The 20,942-nt window shown below is 44.5% G+C and overlaps 1 protein-coding gene across 4 annotated transcripts in view; it reads left to right on the forward strand.

The window, feature by feature from the left end:
* Positions 1-20,942, forward strand: part of luzp1 (leucine zipper protein 1) — a 149,460-nt gene that overhangs the window by 115,669 nt on the left and 12,849 nt on the right. For 3 of the 4 annotated variants that reach the window (XM_043717399.1, XM_043717397.1, XM_043717400.1), the window contains 2 exons: positions 3,853-7,055; positions 20,485-20,706. In XM_043717399.1, the coding sequence (XP_043573334.1) occupies positions 4,104-7,055; positions 20,485-20,706 (3,174 nt within the window). In that variant the 5' untranslated portion in view covers positions 3,853-4,103. Of the gene's footprint in view, positions 1-3,852; positions 7,056-9,473; positions 9,667-20,484; positions 20,707-20,942 lie in introns of those variants that run through there. The other variant, XM_043717401.1, reaches the window with a different exon arrangement.

Consider the following 20,942-nt stretch of genomic DNA (forward strand, 5'->3'; position numbering starts at 1 on the left):
ATATGAGGGTTGTGGATCTTCAAACGGCATAAATTACAGAGCTGAGAGCTGTGGCCTTAGCCAGGGAAATGAACCATTTAATGTTTAAATAATTTAAGTACCAGCCATTATATAGTTGCGTTTTCAGCAATAAATGATTAGATCATCATCATTCACACTGGCGTGGAAATTCATTGAAGACTAGTAAGGACAGGTTTCTCTCCCGGTGTCACAGGGGGACTGGGTCTCTTGGGCTTAAATGTGAACTTTGATGAGAAGTGTGGCAGCAATCTATTTGTTTTCTCAGTTTCGAATCTGACTTTTTGAAAGATATTCAGCGAGTGATATTCTGGGTGTGCCCGAGGAGATGGCCTTGTATTGGAAAGGTGTGGCCCTGAATTCTGCGGGAAAGACTGATTAGCAAAGCAAAGTACCACATACAGAGCCATAAAACGCTAGCTGCCTGCGTCTGCAATTCATGACCACTCAACTCAGCAGCTCAGAAGAAGTGGATAACCTGTTACAAAGCACAAAGTGATCAATGAGATAGCAAAGGAGTCAAGCTCAGCAAGGCATTGGATCCTCAGGTAGCATATCTTAAAAAGTGTACTGCCTGTCTCAGGGCTCACCAGATTAGCAGGAAGCCACGGAATGATCAGATTCTGCACTATAGATTGGAAATATTAGCTATGAATTCCTGCTGGCTTCTGTTCAGTAGCTACTGCAGGGAATGGTGAATGAGCAGTGGGCAGGGCAACACCAAATTGCTCTTGAGTTTAAAGATGTTCTTTTAAATTTATTTGCACTGGGGCTAAAAGCAAGTCTGTGGCTTTTCATCATGGCCCCAGCACTCAGCATCAAAACCCTTTTTAATGTTCTCCCTCTGGCAAACAGCTTTATGGTTGAGACGGACACACAGCAATTGTTACAATGATCCTCATAGCCTTGTCTTACAATGCTTTAAAAACAATGGGATGTATTTTTCAGAAGGCAACATCAGCTACACTTTAACAAAATATGCCCCTAGCTTAGCTTAACTTTGTCTATCTTGGTTTATTTCTGTTGGATTTAAGTGTTCATGTGAAGTAAGCTACTGCAAAATATATACTAACCCAGAAAACTTTACAAATGACACAGATTTAGTCATTATCACATCTATTTATTAATGGTGATTTGTGTGGTTTGTTTTTACAGTTAAGAGCATAAACCCAGTTAGGTATCAGATCCAGTGCTGCTTCCTCAGAAGTGTTAAAAGATGCTTTACTGAGTGATTCAGTGAACAGGAACTCCACCCTTTGGCGGTAGGTCATGAGCCCAGTTTAATGGGATAGTAATTGTCCCCCAGCAAATTGGAAGCTGGCTTAAGTGAAATAGATTTCTAAACAATTCCCTGTAGACGAGAAAGTGCCCACCAGTTGAGAGCAAGCAGTCAAACTTCCCAACGGATTCACAGCTACAAGGATGGCTCCTCCAGGAAGTTGGAAGCATCGGCCAGACACTGTTGAGGAACTGGATTGAGGCACAATGTTACAGTGGAGTGAAAGGATTTTAAATGTACATCAGACTGCTCAATTAAGCTGCAAAAAAGGAGATGGATATTTGAAAGATATGTTGTTGATGTATTGCTCGTGCATTCGTCAGTACACAAGCAAGAATGCCAAATTTTAAACCACCACAACAATTTATATTACAAGAGACAATAGGTGCTGATTGATTGGTAATTCAACTCTGACTGGATCCCCTATTTCCCAACATTTTCTCCATAGAAATGCCTCAGTCAATCATAAATAATTGCTACAATTGCTTGAAATTTGGCATTCTTGTGTTTGTCCTGATGAATGCAATGCAATGTGTTTCTTTGTTCAGCAAGATTCAAATTAGAAATCCTTTATTGGTCAGAGCATTGAATATAGGGAGTTGGGAGGCCATGGTATGGCTGTACAGGACATTGGTTAGGCCACTTTCGGAATACTGTGTGCAATTCTAGTCTCCCTCCTATAGGAAGGATGCTGTGAAACTTGAAAGAGTTCAGAAACGATTTACAAGGATGATGCCAGGATTGGAGGATTTGAGCTATACGGAGAGGTTGAACAGGCTGGGGCTGTTTTCTCTACAGCATCAGAGGCTGAGGGGTGACCTTATAGAGGTTTATAAAATTATGAGGGGCATGGATAGGGTAAACAGACAAGGTCTTTTCCCTGGAGTGGGGGAGTCCAGAACTAGAGGGCTAAGATTTAGGGTGAGAGGGGAAAGATTTAAAAGGGACCTAAAGGGCAACCTTTTTACACAGAAGGTGTTGTGTGTATGGAATTAGCTGTCAAAGGAAGTAGTGGAGGCTGGGACAAGTACAACATTTAAAAGGCATCTGGATGGGTACATGAATAACAAGGGTTTAGTGGGACATGGGCCAAGTGCTGGCAAATAGGACTAGATTAATTTAGGTTATCTGGTTGGCATGGATGAGTTTGACCGAAAGGCCTGTTTCCATTCTGTACATCTTTTCATAGAATCCCTACAGTGTGGAAACAGGCCCTTTGGCCCAACAAGTCCACACCAACTGCCGAAGAGTAACCCACTCAGACTCATTCCCTTACCTATTATCATCCATTTATGTCCTGATTAATGCACCTAACCTACACATTCTGAAAACTATGGGCAATTTAGCATGGCCAATTCACCTGACCTGCACATCTTTGGATTGTGGGAGGAAACCAGAGCACCTGGAGGAAACCCACACAGACACGGGGAGAATGTGCAAACTCTACACAGACAGTCGTCCAAGATTAGAATTGAACCAGGGTCCCTGGCACTATGAGGCAGCAGTGCTAATCACTAAGCCACCATGCAGCCCCATCTCTGTGACTCTATATCACTATTTGAGGTTCTGAATCGCATCAGTTGTCCTCAGTACCCCAGAGCCATGAAGAAGAAGATGTGCCAGAGTTACTATTCTCAAACTTACTGTCAAATGCTTATTTGAGAGTCAATAATTGATATCAGAATGTATGCGCATTAATGGAAGGGACCAGTTGACATTCAGCTGTGATGCCCTCTGTTCCAGAAGCACCCAGGAATTGGGACAATTCTGTCAAGAAGATACTGGAGGGCTGCATCAGCCATGGTGCAGATAGTCATGCCTTTACTTTTGAGTCAGAGGGCTATGCGTTCAACTTCTGAGATTTAACTGCAAAACCCAGCCCGACACTCGCAGGTTGCAATGTTGGAGATACCGTCTTTTAGTTGGAACTCGGACCTGTTCGGTCCAATTAAAAGAACCCATGACAATTTCAGAGGAAAGTTCCCCAGTATATTGGTGAAGGTCTGTCCCTCAACCAACAACACTGAAACCCATGAATCGGTCATGATCACATTTGCTATTCTTTATGGGAGCTTGCTGTGCATAAATTTCCTACATCACAGCAGCAGTTACACTTCAGAGATGACCTCTGGCTGTAAGGCATGATGGGATAGCCTGATGTTGTGAAAGGTGCCATGTAAATGCAAGTTTGTTCTTCTTTCACTATTCTATACCCCTCCAAGAGCCCGAGGAGGAGAGAGGGCGGTAATCTTTCATTGTGGTCTCATGTTTTGATACTAACAGTGACACCTTTGGTGAGAATTTGCTCCCCATCAGTTGGTGTAGCTTTGGCAGATATTGCGTTTACTGATGTACCTGGGATTTCTGCTGTAGTTTGAGTATCCGATCAGGAGAATCCCAGAGGCTGTTCACAATCACTAGGTATTCTCTAATGAGTCTGTACGCAGGGATTTGCCTGACTGAGATAATTACAGTGGCGCTTATTAATTAAAACTCTGACACTCTAACCACCATGGCAAGATTTCTCAAGTGTCTTTTTTTTCTTTTCCTAACAGGTTAAAATGGTTTTGAATCCAAAAAGAGCATTTCAGATGCAAAGGAAAAGGGGATTTTTGTCGAACTGAAAATTTGTGTTGGAGGATATTTTGGGATTAAAGGAAGAAGGTTTGGCCGCAGGAAGGGGCAGTGCATAAATGCTCAAAAGAAGGAGGAAGAGTTCAAAGAAGAAAGATAAATCCTTCCCCCTCCCAACCCATCCCCCGTCCCTTGATCTTGGCCTTTAGCAAGATCTTCCAAGGGAGTGGAGATGACTGACACAATGAGCCTCAAAGAGACTTCAAACAGGCACCTGCGGCTAAAGCTGAACAGTCTGGGTCGCCGTGTAGATGAGCTAGAGGAGGCCACTAGAAACCTACACCGAACGGAGGATGAGTTGATGGACCTGCAAGACAAAGTGATCCAAGCTGAAGGCAGCAGCTGCAGCCTCCTGACCGAGGTGGACAACCTCCGCAAGAGGGTACTGACTATTGAGGGGAAAGACGAGGAGGTCCGCAAGGCTGAAGACATGTGCAGGACCCTGAAGGAGAAGCTGGAGGCGGAGGTCAAACTGAGCCAAGAGCTCAAGGCTGAGATCGAGAAGCTGCAGGACAGGATGGGGGAGCTGGAGAAATTGGAAGAGGCTTTCAATAAGAGCAAATCGGACTGCACTCAACTGTGCCTGAGCTTGAATGAAGAGAAGAATCTCACCAGGAAGCTGATCACTGAACTGGAGGTCCTCCGAGCCAGAGTGAAGGAACTGGAATCCACAGAAAGTCGACTCGATAAATCAGAGAAAAGTATCATTGAAGAGCTGGAAAAATTAAAATCGATAACCGTCATTTTAGCAGAGGAGAGGAAGACCATGAACGAAACACTGAAGCAAAATGAACAAGTTATCCAGGACCTTACAAAGAAACTAGAACAAAATAACAAGATAAATGAGACAGATCAAAGCTGGAACTCGTCAAATCTCAGGACAAATGTCAATGAGAAGACACATAACTATTCAGGGGACAGAGGTGATCTCAGGATTGAGGATGACTTGTCCACAGGCCTCTCTCCGAAAAGCAGTCTGGCAAAGAAAAGTTTAGACTCCCTAAATATAACACACAATGTTGGACTCAGAAACAAAGGATCCCGTGAAGGTCAGGAGGACAACAAAATTAAGGATCTCACTCAGGAAATCGAAAAGTTAAAGAAACGTCTGAAACTGCTGGAGATGGTAGAGGAAGATCTGAAGAAAACAGAAGCCAAACACAATGAGTTACAAGAGAGGTTTCTGAATGAGCAATGCAAAGCCAAAATGCTAGCCGATCAGATCGAGGAGATGAAATCGCAAATGACGAGGAACAAGGCCGTAGAAAATGGCGAGACTGCACACCAGGACATTCGCTTCAGGTCTCGACAGGACAAAACAAAGTACAAAAGTGTAGCCGCGGCAGAACCGCACATCCTGAAAGAGAAGGCACACGAAGTGTCATATCAGTCACGGTCACCGAGAGAGAAAGTGAGAAACAGAGACTTGTTGCTGGATGATGACAACACGGGAAAAGGTTACAGACGTCCCCTCAGTCCCAATGCAAGACGAAGGTTTCAACGGCCCTCTTCAAACCCAAGAACAGCTTCCAATGAAAAGAAATCCGACGATAAATCTTTTCCACACAGCTATAGCTCTGCACAGAAAGATCAGGACCTGCAGCCAGAGAAGCTTAAGAAAACGAGGGAGCCTCCATCAGTGCTCAGTCGCTATCCTCCAGCAGCTAATGAATCCAGTGTAAAAAGACCCTGGAACACTCAAAATAAACAGAATGAAAACGGACCAAAGTGCAAAGCAGATACAGTGTCCAGGGACTATAGTGATTTAGAACAATCGTCTGAAAGCCAGAGAAAGGCTCTCAGCTATTTACACAATTCTGAAAATGAGAATGTAGCATCTCAAGATGAGGTAAATGATTCTGGTGAGGATTCATCGTCCACGAGTACTACTGCTAGCCTTTTGAATGGAATGTTTCCCTCTTACAGGAATCACACAGCTTCACCAACATCCAGCGGTGAACTGAAGGATGCCAACCTGCCCGAGGGTGAAGTGCCAATGAGCGCCAATAGTGAGTCAGCTGCTGTAAAGACGGCTGAAAAGTTGCCAATACGTGAGGAGCCAGAAACCGCGATGGAAGCCACGCCCGTGACAACAAGAGCGCGCAGGTCTAGGTATTTGTATTCAACAAAGTCCCAGGACATGGAAACCGTGGACGTGAGGGGGAGACAGCCACTCAGCTCTAAACCCACTGAAACCATTGCCTCTGAAGATGCGGCTACGAATCAAAAGCCAGGCCTGGAGCTGAAGAGGATTTGTAGCCCCAGAGAGGGCCTGAGATCCAAAGCAATTATTAAACCGGCTATATTCGCCATTGACAAGAAGGAAATAATGACAACCGGGTCGGAGCCAATTGATGAAGAGCATGGGCTCTCACCCAAAACTGTGCCAAATAAAGTGACCAGTAGCATCACTATACCTCCATCAGGTTTGTCCTGTCAAAGGATCAATAGTACTGTGATACCAAAGGAGAAACACACTTCCACAAGCAATATTACAATCAGTTCAAGTGAGACACCTTTACAAAGGAGCAATATTAGTATTCCCTATGAAATCTCGATCCGTAAGAGCGATATTACAATGAAGCCATCAGAATCGGACAGCTCAGATGAAGAAGAGACTGAATCAGTGTCAGAGGTGTCAGTGAGCAGCAGTATTACAGTCAAATCCCTCCGGTATGAAGATGGCGACATTGGCGGAACGTCCTACGAAACAAGAAGGAGGTCTCGCACGACGGAAACAGAGACGAAAAGTCTCCCCGTGGATCCGCCGGAGAGAGCTTCATGGAGGAAGAGCCGCATTGGGGCCCAGGTGGAACCTACTCACTACAACACTGACCTCGGCACGGATTTCTCCCGAGTAACGGTGAGGAAAGCGAACCGTGCCCCCGCCGCCAACGAAGCGGCTGAGCCGAGCGGCGGCTCCAGAGCGATAGGAACTGATGGGTACACGAAGAGGGCAAATAACTTTTCCAATTCTTCGGACTCGGTGGAAATTAAAAGCAGCCTCACGTCAGACTCGGCTCCTCACCGGAGCTACTATAGCGCAGCGGATAGTATCCTCCGAAGGAAGCAGAACGCCACCGTCGCGTCCAAGGTAGCAGATTGGAACAACACCTGCTCATTGGTGAGTCACACTTACAAAGTGTATCCTGAGCCCGTCCTTTCAAATAGCTGCTATGTCAATGAATTTAGAAGGGTCAGAGGTAATCTCATTGTGAAACAAAGAAGATTCCTAATAGATTGGAGAGCGGCAATGTTGAGAAATTGTTATCCCCTGACTGAGGAATTGGAACAGCAAAGAGACTGGAGGACGCAGTTTCTGAGGATGGATGGAGAGGGGGCTGAGCTGTTTAGGACAGATCCAAAGAGCAGTTTCCTCACTCAATGTTTAGAAGCCTGTGCCCAAACAGCTACAGATGCCCAGACATTGAATAGATAGAGAGGGCTCGGTTGATGGTCAGGTGTTTGGTGTCACCTGCAAGGATGTAGACCAGGTCCTGGCAAGTGGGATGGGAATGGGAGGCTAGTTTACCTAACCAGTGCTGATAATTTGTGCTGAATGGCCTCTTTCTGTTCTGTAACATTTTCCTGTGGTTCTAATCAAGGAATTAGAGTCAGCTTTCAGTTTTGAGCTTGACCCTTGGATCCAGAACTTTGGGATTTGGGGACAAATATGTTGCCAGCTGAGCCGAGGCTTAAACCAGTAAACCAGGCCTTCAGTCCTGATGAAGGGCTTTTGCCCAAAACGTCGATTCTCCTACTCCTCAGATGCTGCCTGACCTGCTGTGCTTTTCCATCACCACTCTAATCTTGACTTAAACCAGTAAATACCGGCCTAATAATTCAAAGGCCTGGAACATGGGAAAAGCAAGGGGCCAGGAGTTCCAAGCCCACCATGGCAGTTTGAGAGTTTAAATTTGGTCTGAAAGTTCTGGAGTTTCAAAACAAAAGCTAGCCTCAGTGTAAGTGACTGTGGATTATTAATTAATAACTCAACTGATTCTTTAGGAAGTAAAGTTGCCCTGTTTCTCCGGCCCGTTATGTGATTGCAGTCCCACTATCACCAAATCGAGCAGGATGGTACAGGATCAGTGCAGAAACGACGTTCCCAATGACGAGGGAGTCCAGAGCCAAGGATCTGAGAATGCGGGGTCAGTTATTTAGGACTGAGACAAGGAGAAATATCATTACCCAAACAGTGGTGAGCCTGTGGAATTCTCTGCCACAGAAAACAATTGAGGACAAAACATTGAATGTTTTTGAGAAGGAGTTAGATATCGTTCTTGGGGCTAAGGGGATTAAAGGGACAAAGTAGGAACAGGAGACTGAGTTGGATGACCAGTCATGATCATATTGAATGGTGGTGCAGGCTTGTAGGGCTGAATGGCCCACCGTCTGCTCTGATTTTCTGTGTTTTATTCCATTGCAATCGACACTTGACTAAAACGATGTAGCATCTCCTCAGTCCAAGAACCACCTCCACGTTAGAGTCACAGCAATCTGGAGCACAGAAAAGGGCCCTTTGGCCCATCAAATCTGTGTCAGTCTAAACCAACCAGTAATTATTCTATTCCCATTTTCCAGCTCTTGTCTGGGCATCTTCAATGTGATGCGGGTTTCTGCCTCTCCCACCCCTACAGGCAGTAAGCCCCAGATTCCCACCACCCTCTGAGTGAAACATCTCCTCCAAACCTCCTTAAACCTGTGGCCCCTGGTCATTGATCCCTCCATCAAGGAGAAAGGGTTCTTCCCGTCTCCCCTCTCTATGACCATCAAATTTTTCTCCATGACCCCTCTCAATCTCCTGTGTTCTAAGGACAGCAATCCCGGTCAGTCCCATCTCTCCCCATCACTGAAACTCCCCAGCCTAGGCAACATTCTGGTAAATCTCCTCTGCATCTAAAACCTCAGTGACAAAACAGTTCCTTTCATTACTGTCTTGATTTAACCATTGGCATCTTCTCTGCATTTAAAAAAAAATACTTTTCTGTCAACTCTCCCTTTTGCTTTCTAATTCTGAAGTAAAGCCAAGTGGCAGTCAAATTGCTTCCTGGCTTAGGGTCATTTAAGTCAGAAGATGGAGGATCCAGGCCCTGTCTTTAGGGAGCTCCATTCAGAATCCAGCCCAATGCTCCTGAACAACATTAGAGATAGGGTTGCTGCAGTTTGCATGAAATCTCTAACCATTGTTTACAAAATCATGAAGGGTTAGACAGGGTGGATAGAGACAAGCTTTTTCCCAGGGTGAAGGATTCAATAACGAGAGGTCACGCTTTAAGTTTAAGGGGGATACACGCGGTAAGTACTTCACACACAGAGGGTGGTGGGCATTTGGAACGCGTTGCCAGCAGAGGTGGTAGAGGCAGGCACGATAGATTCTTTTAAGATGCATCTGGACAGATGTATGAGTAGGTGGGGAGCAGAGGGATACAGATGCTTAGGAATTGACCGACTGGTTTAGACAGTACACTTGGATCGGCTCAGACTTGGAGGGCTGAAGGGCCTGTTCCGGCTGTAAATTTTCTTTCTCCTTTTGTTCAAGTACAAGAAACAGAACCCGACTCAGGAAATCTACAACACGGGAGGTTGTCTCCTTCACTCATGGGATATTGGTGGCACTGGGGAACTCAGCATTTCCTTCCTTTGAGGAAAGTGCTGGTGAACTGCCTTTCTAACAACTGAATGGCATTCTGGGTTATTTCAGCAGACGGCTGAGGGTGAACAATATGATGTCTCTGGAGTCGCATAGAGGCCAGACTGGTTAAGGATGTCAGGTTTCATTTCTAAAGGACCGAACAAACCAGATGAGCTTTGACAACAATTTAATAATTTCACTTAATTCATTGAATTCAAATTTGGCCAGCTCCAATGGGAGGAGTCCTGAATACCTGCGGCCTAATCATTAGTCCACGCCTTTATCTTACCAACACAGCAACATAACCATTATGCGAGGAAATGGTGGGTAAAAGGCATTAACGTGTTTGATTAGCTATGAATGGTGAAACAGGCTAATCTTGATGACCAGCCTACTCCTGTTCTGATGTTCCTACACTGTAATTCCCAAGGAGGCTGTGGTCTCTTTTGTTGCCACAATGACAAGTTCCAGATTTCAAGCTGAGCCATTAAGCAGCCAACATGAGGTTTCCCAATAGGGAAAACAAGAAGGAAAAAATGATGTCAGCAGCAGGTAATCTGTCTTGGGCACCTCCTGCAGGTCAGATGTGGAACATCTCTCAAAGAATCATTGAAAGCTTGCTGCTGGGAAAAGGCACACAAATTTCAATATTTTTTAACAATTTGAACATATATTAATTTCTAACAAGTGTGTAAAACTGTAATTTTGTCTATTCAATGTGGGTATCATTGGCAACATCAGCATTTGATGCCCATTCCTAATTACCCCTGAGCTGAGTGGCTTGTTGGGCCATTTCTGAAGGCAGTTATGAACCAACCACATGATGGGGGCTCTGCAGTCACAGGTAGGCCAGACCAGGTAAAAATGGCAGATTTGCTTCCCTACAGAGAATTAGTGAACCAGATGGGATTTTAGTAAACAATTAGTGTTGGTTGTCATGGTCACCATTGCTGAGTCTAGTTTTTAATTCCAACTTTATTAGTTGAATTGAACACCCACCAGTTGCCGTTGCATGATGTGAAATGATCCCGTGGGATCATTTGTCCAGTGATATTACCACTAAGCCCTCATGTTCCTTAACAATCGGGAATTATGTCTAACCAAAATCAGGAGTGAATGATCTCAACCACGACTTGCAAATTGAGTAGGGGGGCCAAGGGTCCCTGAAGTCTTTTCCTTTCATCCAGTTATATTTATTACCGCTTCCATGCCCTCAGGAAATGGTGGCAAGGGGACTTGTAATGGCTTCCTATTCCTCAGCGCCAACACCCAAAACTGTCAAAGATTTTGATGTTAGTCAAGATCTTCAGTGATCTCAGACAGGATCAAGGTCTTCAGTGAGATATTGTTAACCCTGGGGCCCTTCTACTTCTTTTAACATTGGATCTTCTGGTGCTACAGCATTGTCTTGGTAAACAGGCCACCCAAATGGCTTTTCGTGACCAATTGAGTGCATTTGTCAGAAGGAGCATTGCAACAAATCTATGATGGGTGGAAAATACAACAGTTCTGCAGATTAAATGTTAGGAGATAAAGTGTTTTTTTCCCCTCAGTTTCATTTGTTTCTTTACAATGCATGTGGATTCTGCACGGGTGACGCCCCCACCCCAATTCTGAAAGGTGCCATCCCACGGCCTCCAATGTCTGAGCACCACGAGCCATCCTTGGCTTGGAGCTGTGTAACTGCCCCTTCGCTGTCACTGGGTCAGAATCATCAACCTCCCTTCCTACCAACGCAGAGAGGGGGTGGGGGGGGGGGTGAGTTCAAAACAGGAAATGCTGAAAATACTCAGCAGGTAAAGACTTTTTCATCTGAACTGGAGAAAGGTGAGAAAGGCATTTGGTTTCAAGCAGGTTAAAGGAGGGGTGAGTGGAGAAAAAACCAGAAGTGAAGATTTTTGATAATGTGGAAGACAGGAGGCATCAGATAACGAAAGAGTTGATGGTACAGGGCCAGTGATAACAGAAGAGGAAAACAGAAGCTATGTCTAAGGTAGTGTTGAATCACGAATTGAATGGCTGGTGTCCAAGAGCAAATAAAAACAAGAGTGATACCAAAACAGTCAAAGAAAAAAGTGTATCCAAATAGGGCCAGAGGTTATGGTCTGAAATTGTGTTGAGTCTAAAAGGCTGCGAAGTGACTAATTGGAAATGGAGCTGCTATTTCTGAAGCTTGTATTAAGCTTCACAGGAGCCCTGCAGCAGACCGAGGATTGATAGATCAGTGTGGCAGAGAATGGATATGATAGGTCATCAAACTGTCAGGGATCATGCATGTGAACTGCATCTGCTTTTTGTCTCTCTATTGTAGAGGAGACTGCATTATGAACAGGGAATCTAAATGTCTAGGAATACACCAAGGCATGTTCCAAAACTATATCCTCTACCTTCTAGAAACATAGAATATAGGAGCAGGAGTAGGCCATTCGGCCTTTCGAGCCTGCACCACCATTCAAATGATCATGGCTGACCATGCCATCTCAGAATCCCATTCCCACCCTCTCCCCATACCTCTTGATCCCTTTAGCTGCAAGGACCACGTCCAGATCCCTCTTGAATATCTGAATAAACCGGCCCCTACAGCTTCCTTCACACGTTCACAACTCTCTGAGTGAAGAAATTCCTCCTCAGCTCAGTCCTGAATAGCTTGATCCTAATTCTTAGACAGTGACCCCCACCCCCCACCCCCCCATCCCCCCAGTTCTTGACTTACCCAACATCGGGGACATTCTTCCCGCATTTAGCCTGTTCAGTCCCATCAGGATTTTGTATGTTTCTACGAAATTCCCCATATTCTTCCAAATTTCTTGCGAGTACAAGCCCAGTCGATCCAGTCTTTCCTCATATGTCAGTCCTGTCATCCCGGGAATCAGTCTGGTGAACCTTCGTTGGACTCCCTCAGTAGCAAGAATGTCCTTCCTCAGACTAGGCAACCAAAACTGCACACCATACTCAAGTTGTGGCCTCACCAAGGCCCTGTATAACTGCAGCAAGACATCCTTAGTCTAATACACAAATCCTCTCACTATGAAGGCCAACATACCATTAGCTTTCCTCACCGCCCGCTGTGCCTGCACACCAACGCTCGGCGACTGGTCCACCATAACACCCAGGTCTCACTGCACCTCACCTTCTCCTAAACTGCCATCTTTCAGATAATAATCTGCCTTCCTGTTTTCACCACCAAAGTGGATAACCACACATTTATCCACATTATATTGCAATTGCCAAGTATTTGCCCACTTAGCCAGTCTGTCCAAGTCACCATGTAGCCTCTTAGCATCCCCTCACAGCACACACTGCCACCCAGCTTAGTGTTGTCTGCAGATGTGAAGATATTGGAACCAGTTCCTGTGTCCAAATCGTTAATGTAGATTGTGAACAGCTGGAGTCCCAGCACTGAACCCTGTGTTAACCCACACATCAGTGCTTGTAACTCTGAAAAGGACCACCCGTTTATTCTAACTCTCTGCTTCCTGTCTGCCAACCAGTTCTCTACCCATGTCAATACATTACCTCCGATACCATTAGCTTTAGTTTTGCTTACTGATCTCTTGAGTGGAACCTTATCAAAAGCCTTTTCAAAGTCCAGATCCACATAATCCAGAAGGACAAGGGCAATAGATACATGGAAGCATCACCACCTTCACTATCCAGACTTGGAAATATATCACTGTTTCCTCACTGTCGCTGGGTTAAGATCCTGGAGCTCCCTCCGTAACAGCACTGTGGATGTATCTACAGCACTTGAGCTTTTATTCATTCACAGGAAGAGGGCATCATTGGCTGGGCCAGCACTTATTGCCCATCCCAATTTGCTCAGTGGGCAGTTAATATTCAACCACATTGCTGTGGGTCTGGAGTCACATGTAGGCCAGACCAGGTAAGAAAAGTAGTTTCCTTCCCTAAAGGACATTAGTGAACCAGTTGGGTTTTCTTGACAATCAGAACAGATTCATGGTCACCGCTAGACTCCTAATACCAGGTTTTAAATTGAATTTGAATTCTATAATCAGCTGTGGCAGAATTCGAACCCAGGTCCCCAGTTTTTTAGCTGGGTCTCTGGCTTAACAATCACGTTTTAGTGGTTCAAGAGGCAGCTCATCAGCACCTTCTCCAGGGAGATTAGGGATGGACAATAAATGCTGGCCCAGCCAGCGATGGCTATACTCTGTGAACGAACTTGTACTAAAACTGGAAGAAGTACCTGTAAGTTGTTGTTTATTCTCGGCATGTGTTTGGAGCCTTGGAATGGAGGGTTCAGGGGAAGTAAAGAGCAGGTATCCTGCATGAGGTTGAGTTGATCAGCTTGGATGACTGGTTTGTAATGTAGAGAGATGCTAACAGCATGGGTTCAGTTCCCACTTCGGCTGAGATGACTGTGAAAGACTTTCCTTCTCACTCTCACCTCTGTCCTAAGATGTGGTGAGCCCCGGGTTAAACCAGCACCACTTGTCTCTCTCCAGTGAGATCTGGTAAAATAATGGGGACTTATGTTCTTTTTTCACCCTGTCCCCATTTCATCTGCTTAAAACATGAGTTTGTTCTTGTCAGATCTGACTGAGCTGAAGCATTCACTCTGTTTCTCTCTTCACAGTTGCTGCCTAACCTGCCGAGTTTTTAAAACATTTTCTGTCCTTGTCCCTAATTTCCAGTGTCCATGCCTTGTTGTTTTGGCAGAACAATGGGTGTCCCTACACTGCACAGACTGACGTGGTACAGGTTTGCAGCTAAGCAGCACTTTCTTTCAGGGCATTAGGAATGGACGATAAATGCTGACAATGCGCATATCCCACTAAAGAATAAAAATAAATTTTAAAAGAAGGGTCTTGGTATTGTTATATCTTTTTTGGCCGTCATGCATTTACAGGCTGCTTTATTGTCTTGTGTTTCTTGGCCTCATGAGCAAGCAGTGTGCAGATAAGAGTTTTTCCTTTGGAAAGATCTGCTGTGTTTGGGACGTTGCACTGCAGGAATGTGTAGCTATTTGTGGGTTGAGGCAGAGGATCATTTCAAACCACCGGTGGCTTTGAGATGCCAAATATGAGTGGTGCCCAGTTACACTGAGGTCAGTATCAATGTTTGCAACTCCGTGGCCTGATATCACAGTAGTCTTACAACCAAAGCATCTGAAATGTTCCTTTACATCTCTCCTTTTAAAGAGTTGCAGTCATAACATTGTTTACCATTATTGTTGATAATCTGCTTTAACCCTTCCCTAATAAAGGGAATCTGCAGAAGCTGCTTTTGTCTCAAGTGATTTATGGAAATGTCTTTATTGGGAGGAAAAAGCTCATTAGTAAAAGAAAGAAAGGAGCAAATCAGGAATTTTAATTATTCTGGCAATGCCAAAACCAATATTATTCTTAATGCAGTCATTCATCGCAGTCTCACTGACTCGAAGCAAAATCCACCATGAGTCCTTTCTTGCGGTGTTTAACAAGAGTGACAGCAATTTGGTTCCAAACTGAAAGCAAAGCATCTTTTTTCCTCAGCTTCTTACATTTAGTGATTCTGTAGATGTGGTGGGGTCATGTTTATTGCCAATCGAATGTGCAAGTTAGGAGCTATAGGCCATTCTGCCCATCAACCCTCCTCCATCATTCAACATAATCATGGTTGTGTTCTGAATTCCACTTACCCATAGACTCCGATAACACTCAATCCAAACAAAAATATTCAAAGACCCTGCCTCTACCACCTTCTGAGGCAGTGTTCCAAAGTCACATGACCCACTGAAGAGAGAAAAAACATTCTCCTTCTCTCAGCTACTTTTAAAACTGTTCCTCCTCATTCTGGCCTCAAGAGAACACTTCTTTTCCACATTTACTTTGTCAAGACCACTCAGGATCTTATAAACGCCATCAAACCATCTCTCATTCTTGCAAACTCCAGTGAAATCAAGCCTGACCTGTCCAATCTTTCCTCATAAGTCAAGCCATTGTATTAATCTAGTAAACCTCCTCACAACCACCTCTAATGCATTTAAACTATTCCTTAAATACGGAGACCAAACCTGCACACAGTATTTGAGTTGTGATCACACCAGTGCGTCACATAATGGAAGCATAGGGATTGCATTCCATTAAGCTTTTTAATAATTTACTTTTAGTCACCTGTAGACAAGAGCACCTAGATCTGTCTGAATCTGGGAATTCTGCAGCCATTCACCTTTTAAATAACACTCTCCTTTTTCATTCTTCCTAACCAAAGTTCTAGGAGATGGTGAGCCATCTCCAGAATCGCTGCAGTTCCAATGTTGATGGTTTTGTCAAAATGTTGTCATGGAGAAACTTCCAAGATTCTGGCCAAGAGACGATGGAAAGATGGTAATCTAACTTCAAATCAGGATGGCTTGTGACATGATGAAGAGCCCAGTCTCAGTGCTGATCGATGCAGACACGATGGGCTGAATGGCCATCTTCTGCACTGTAACATTTCTATCCCTCTGTGATCACACTGCTGTTTCTCCTTTATGGTGCTATAACGTGTGATGTTACAGTGACCTTAGTGATTTGCCTCTGGACATCCTTAGATCACACACTGCAGTCACAGTATGCTGGTAATGGGGGAGTAGATAAGGACTTGCTGATGAGGCATCAACCAAGGAAATAATTCTCCTACCCTGAGGCACAACTCGGGGATCTGATGGAATGCTGTCATCCCCCCTGGATGAGTGCAGCTCCAACAACACTGGAGCAGCTCAACACTTTCCAGGACAAAACAGTCTATTTGATCAGCACCCAATCCAACTTTGGTGCATGGTGGCTTCTATCTATAAGGACAAGAGGCAAAGGAACATTACCACCTGCACATACCCCTCCAAGTGACACACTTGGAACCAGTCCTCCATTCCTTCATTGTCACTGGGTCAGCATCCTGGAACTCCCTCTCTAATGAGCATTGTGAGTGTACTGTCACCAAACAGACCGCTGTGATTCAAGAAAATGGATCACCACCCCTTCCAACTCCTTCTGTTTGGGGAAAGACATCAAATGAGACTGTGGCTAGTGAATAGTCTGACTTCACTCTTAGAGAAAGACTTTGGGAGCCTTTCATCTGTCGTTACATGAATGTTGGGGCCTACGACACAAATAGTGGATCAAACCCAGAGAGTGGTGAGCCTGTGGAAGATGGCCTAGTGGTATTATTGCTAGACTATTCATTCAGAGGGCAAAAGTAAAGACTACAGATGCTAGAGATTAGAGTCGAGAATGTGGTGCTGGAAAAGCACAGCAGGTCAGGCAGCATCTGAGGAGCAGGAGACTTGACGTTTCGGGCAAAAGCCCTTCACCAGGAGTGATAGTATTTCAGAGGCCCTGCGATAACAGCAATATTTTCCAAGTCAGGATGTTGTGTCACTTGGAGGGGAACTTTCAGGTGGTGATGCCCCTTGCATCTGTTCCCCTTGTCTTTCAAGGTGGTAGTGATTATGGGTCTGCTTCTAAAAAAAACAGAATCATCTGGAGAGAGTTACTTGATAAACATTTGCATATAAACAATACTTGATAAGGAGAAAATGGAGGAAACCATCCACTGTGAGGAGTGGTTGCAAATGCAGTTTTTTTTTAAAAGACTACAATTCTAAAGGCATCCCATTTTAATGTTGGTGGTTATATATGAAACTACTTTTATAATAATAACAAAAAACATTGAAAATACTTAGTGGGTCTGGCAGAATCTGTAGAAAGAGAAACAAAGTTTATGTTTTGAGTCTGGGATGACTCTCCTTTGGAACTAAAGGAAGGTAGACATTTAATGGTTTACTTGCTGTTCACACAGAGGGGATGCAGGAAAAACAATAAGGTGGTCATCAAGTAACAAAACAATGACCCACAGAGAGTGTGAATGGAAGAACAGTCCAAAAGTAAAACCATGAAGACTAAGATTCAGACTAGCGTGTGGTGAAAGAAAATCAGAATCACAATGGTCTGATGTTGTTGAATTCAATGTTGTGTTCAGAATTACATTTGGATGGGAATTTCAAAGGTATGGTTAGTAAGTTTGTAGATGACACCAAAATTGGTGGTGTAGTGGATAGTGAAGAAGGTTATCTCAGATTGCAACAGGACCTTGATCAGATGGGCCAAGGAGTGGCAAATGGAGCTTAATTTTGATAACCGTGAGGTGTTGCATTTTGTTAAGGCACATCAAGGCAGGATTTATACAGTTAATGGTAGGGCCCTGGGGAGTGTTGCTGAACAAAAGGACCGAAGGGTACAGTTGTATGGTTCCTTTGGCAAGTTTTGGTTCATTTGTCAGTACATTGTCACTGGTCAGTGCACTGAGTATAGGAGTTGGGATCATCTTGTGGCTGTACAGGACGTTGGTTAGGCTGCATTTAGAATACTGCATTCAATTCTGGTCTCCTTGCTATAACAAAGATGCTGTTAAACTTGAAAGAGTTCAGAAAAGATTTACAAGAATGTTGCTGGGATTTGAGGGTTTGAGCTACAGGGAGAGGCTGAATAGGCTGGGTTATATTTTCCCTGGAGCATTGGAGGTTGAGGGGTGACCGTATTGAGGTTTATAAAATCATGAGGAACATGGATAGGGTAAATTGCCAAGGGGCAGGGGCATGGATAGGGTGAATAGCCAAAGTCCTTTTCCCAGGGTAGGGGACTCCAAAACAAACGGCATCGGTTTAAGGTGAGAGGGGAAATTTTAAATTTTAAAATTTTAAAAAGGCCTCAGAGGCAACTTTTTCACACAGAGGGTGGTGTGTGTACAGAATGAGCTGCCAGAGGAAGTGGTGGAGGCTGATACAATCACACACCCCAGCAAACACACACACACACACACACACACAATAGTGCAACACAACTGTGTGAATGAATTTCCCCACAATCATACAGTCCTTCGACCACACACAGGGTCTAAACACAAGGGGAGAACATTTGGAAGCAAGTGAGAAAGACAGAAAACACTCTCGCCCTGTTCTCCAAAGAGATCTGCAAATGTAATTTGTTGGAGGGCATCTTGATCTTCCAGGAATTCCTACATCATATTAAATGAACCCATGCCTTTCCTTGCTGGTCAGTTCCTCATAATGAAGCAGAAGGGAAAATTATAGAAACCAAATGCCAACATTTGAATGGAGCAACATGTCTTCATACAAAATGTCTGCAAATAATTTAAGGTCAAAGCTATTGCTTATGTTAAAAGGAGGGTAAAGATGGATGAGGGGAAAAGGAGTGGGGGAGAGAGAGCTTGTGCCACTCAGCTCTCGACCTCATTAGAGCCTTGGTCCAAAAATGAAGCAAGGAGCTGAATTCTCAAAGTGAGCTGAGAGGCAGAGTTTAACCAACTGCAGCTTGCAGGAGTCCCAGAAAAGCCTGAAGTCAATGGGGTTTGAAGGTAAGCTTCCTGTATTTGGAGGAGGTTCACTAATCAGGTTCACAGATATCCGTTACGGAAGGAAATCAGTTCTCCTTACCTAGTCAGGCCTATGAGACTCCACACCCAATGTGGTTGACTCTTAACTACCCTCTGGGCAATTAGAGATGGCCAATGAAGACTGGGATGTGGAGGAACCGGTGTTAGATTGAGGTGTACAAAGTTAAAAATCACACAACACCAGGTTATAGTCCAACAGGTTTATTGGGAGCGCTGCTCTTTCATCAGGTGGCTGGCTTCGAAAGCATGTACTTCCAAATAAACCTGTTGGACTTTAACCTGGTGTTGTATGATGTTTAGCAATAAATACTGGCCAAGGCAGTGATGCCCATGTTCCATGAACGAATATGTAAAAAAGGCCCATCTCAAAATGTGAGCTGGCCATCGGGATTGGAAATGTACTTACCTACAGAATGTAAAGGGAGCCTGACCGTGAAAATGGTACTGACTTCTTGGTGAAGAGAGCTGATGGGAATCCTGGTCCTAGGGAGTGTTGCTGAACAAAGAGACCTTGGAGTGCTGGTTCATAGCTCCTTGAAAGTGGAGTTGCAGATAGATAGGATATGAAGAAGGCGTTTGGTATGCTTTCCTTTATTGGTCAGAGTATTGAGTACAGGAGTTAGGAGGTCCGTCAGAGGTTGAGGGGTGACCTTATAGATGTTTACAAAATCATGAGGGCCATGGATAGGATAAATAGACAAAGTCTCTTCCCTGAGGTCAGGGAGTCCAGAACTAGAGGGCTTAGGTTTAGGATGAGAGGGGAAAGATATAAAAGAGACCTAAGGGGCAACTTTTTCACACATAGGGTGGTACATGTATGGAATGAGCTGCCAGAGGAAGTGGTGGAGGCTGGTACAATTGCAACATTTAAGAGGCATTTGGATGGGTATATGAATAGGAAGGATTTGGAGGGATATGGGCCGGGTGCTGGCAGGTGGGACTAGATTGGGTTGGGATATCTGGTCGGAATGGACAGGTTGGACCAAAGGGTCTGTTTCCATGCTGTACATCTCTATGACTCTGTATTTTCAACAGCTCCATCCCTGCCACTATTTGCAATGACTTGGAGGGGGGTGGTGAAGGGGTATCTTACTGAAAGATGAGGAAGAGAGAAAAGAAACTCTGAAGATGAGGATTAAAATGAAATGCTGGCTGAACCATGTGGGGATGCTAATCCAATACTAAATTGGAAAGGAGATCTGTGCCTGTGCTCTGTACAAAATTCCTTTTACATTCCAGTGTGTGACACATTGACATTTGTTACATTTTCTTATTTTTCTGCTTGTGCATCAGGAGATCAGAATAAGTATTTTAAGTTCACATTTAAATAAGCACTGCTAAATGATTAAAATCAGTTCTCATACAGTCTTCTAACATTCCATATATTTAAAAGGCGAAGATAAAAGGAATGTTTTCAAATGATGTTTGCAATGTATTGCACACCCACCCACCCCCGCCGCCCCGCACTCCTCCCCCCCCCCCCCGTTCACATGTTTCTTACTAACACCTTCTCTTTGTCCAGGCAGGGCAGGACAGCTCAGACACGCACTCTGCACTCAACTCCAGCCTGCTGTCAAAGCGAAAAGAAATAGCAAAGCAGATCCTGTCAGATATGGCCACAGAGCGAATGCCGAGGAGTGAAACTGTGGACAAGAGGCAATCTGTGAAACTTGAACTGAGGAGGAACCCTGCAGGCAGTCCCACCCATCAGAGTGGTCCCAGGACTGAGGAGAAGACCCCTTTAGTACGTACCCATTGCGAGTGGTGAATTGGTGGGAGGACTAGAAAGAATTCCACACTCTTATTAGAATTAGAATTAGAATTAGAATCCCCACAGTGTGAAAACAGGACCTTCGGCCCAACACGTCCACATCTACCCTCCAAACCAGACCCATTCCTCCACTCTATATTTACTCCTGACGAATGCATCTAACCACTCCTAAGGTCTTCAATTTGTATTCAAAATGCAAATACAAAGAA

This window comes from Chiloscyllium plagiosum, chromosome 27 (assembly GCF_004010195.1).
Source record: "Chiloscyllium plagiosum isolate BGI_BamShark_2017 chromosome 27, ASM401019v2, whole genome shotgun sequence".
Classification (NCBI taxonomy): domain Eukaryota; kingdom Metazoa; phylum Chordata; class Chondrichthyes; order Orectolobiformes; family Hemiscylliidae; genus Chiloscyllium; species Chiloscyllium plagiosum.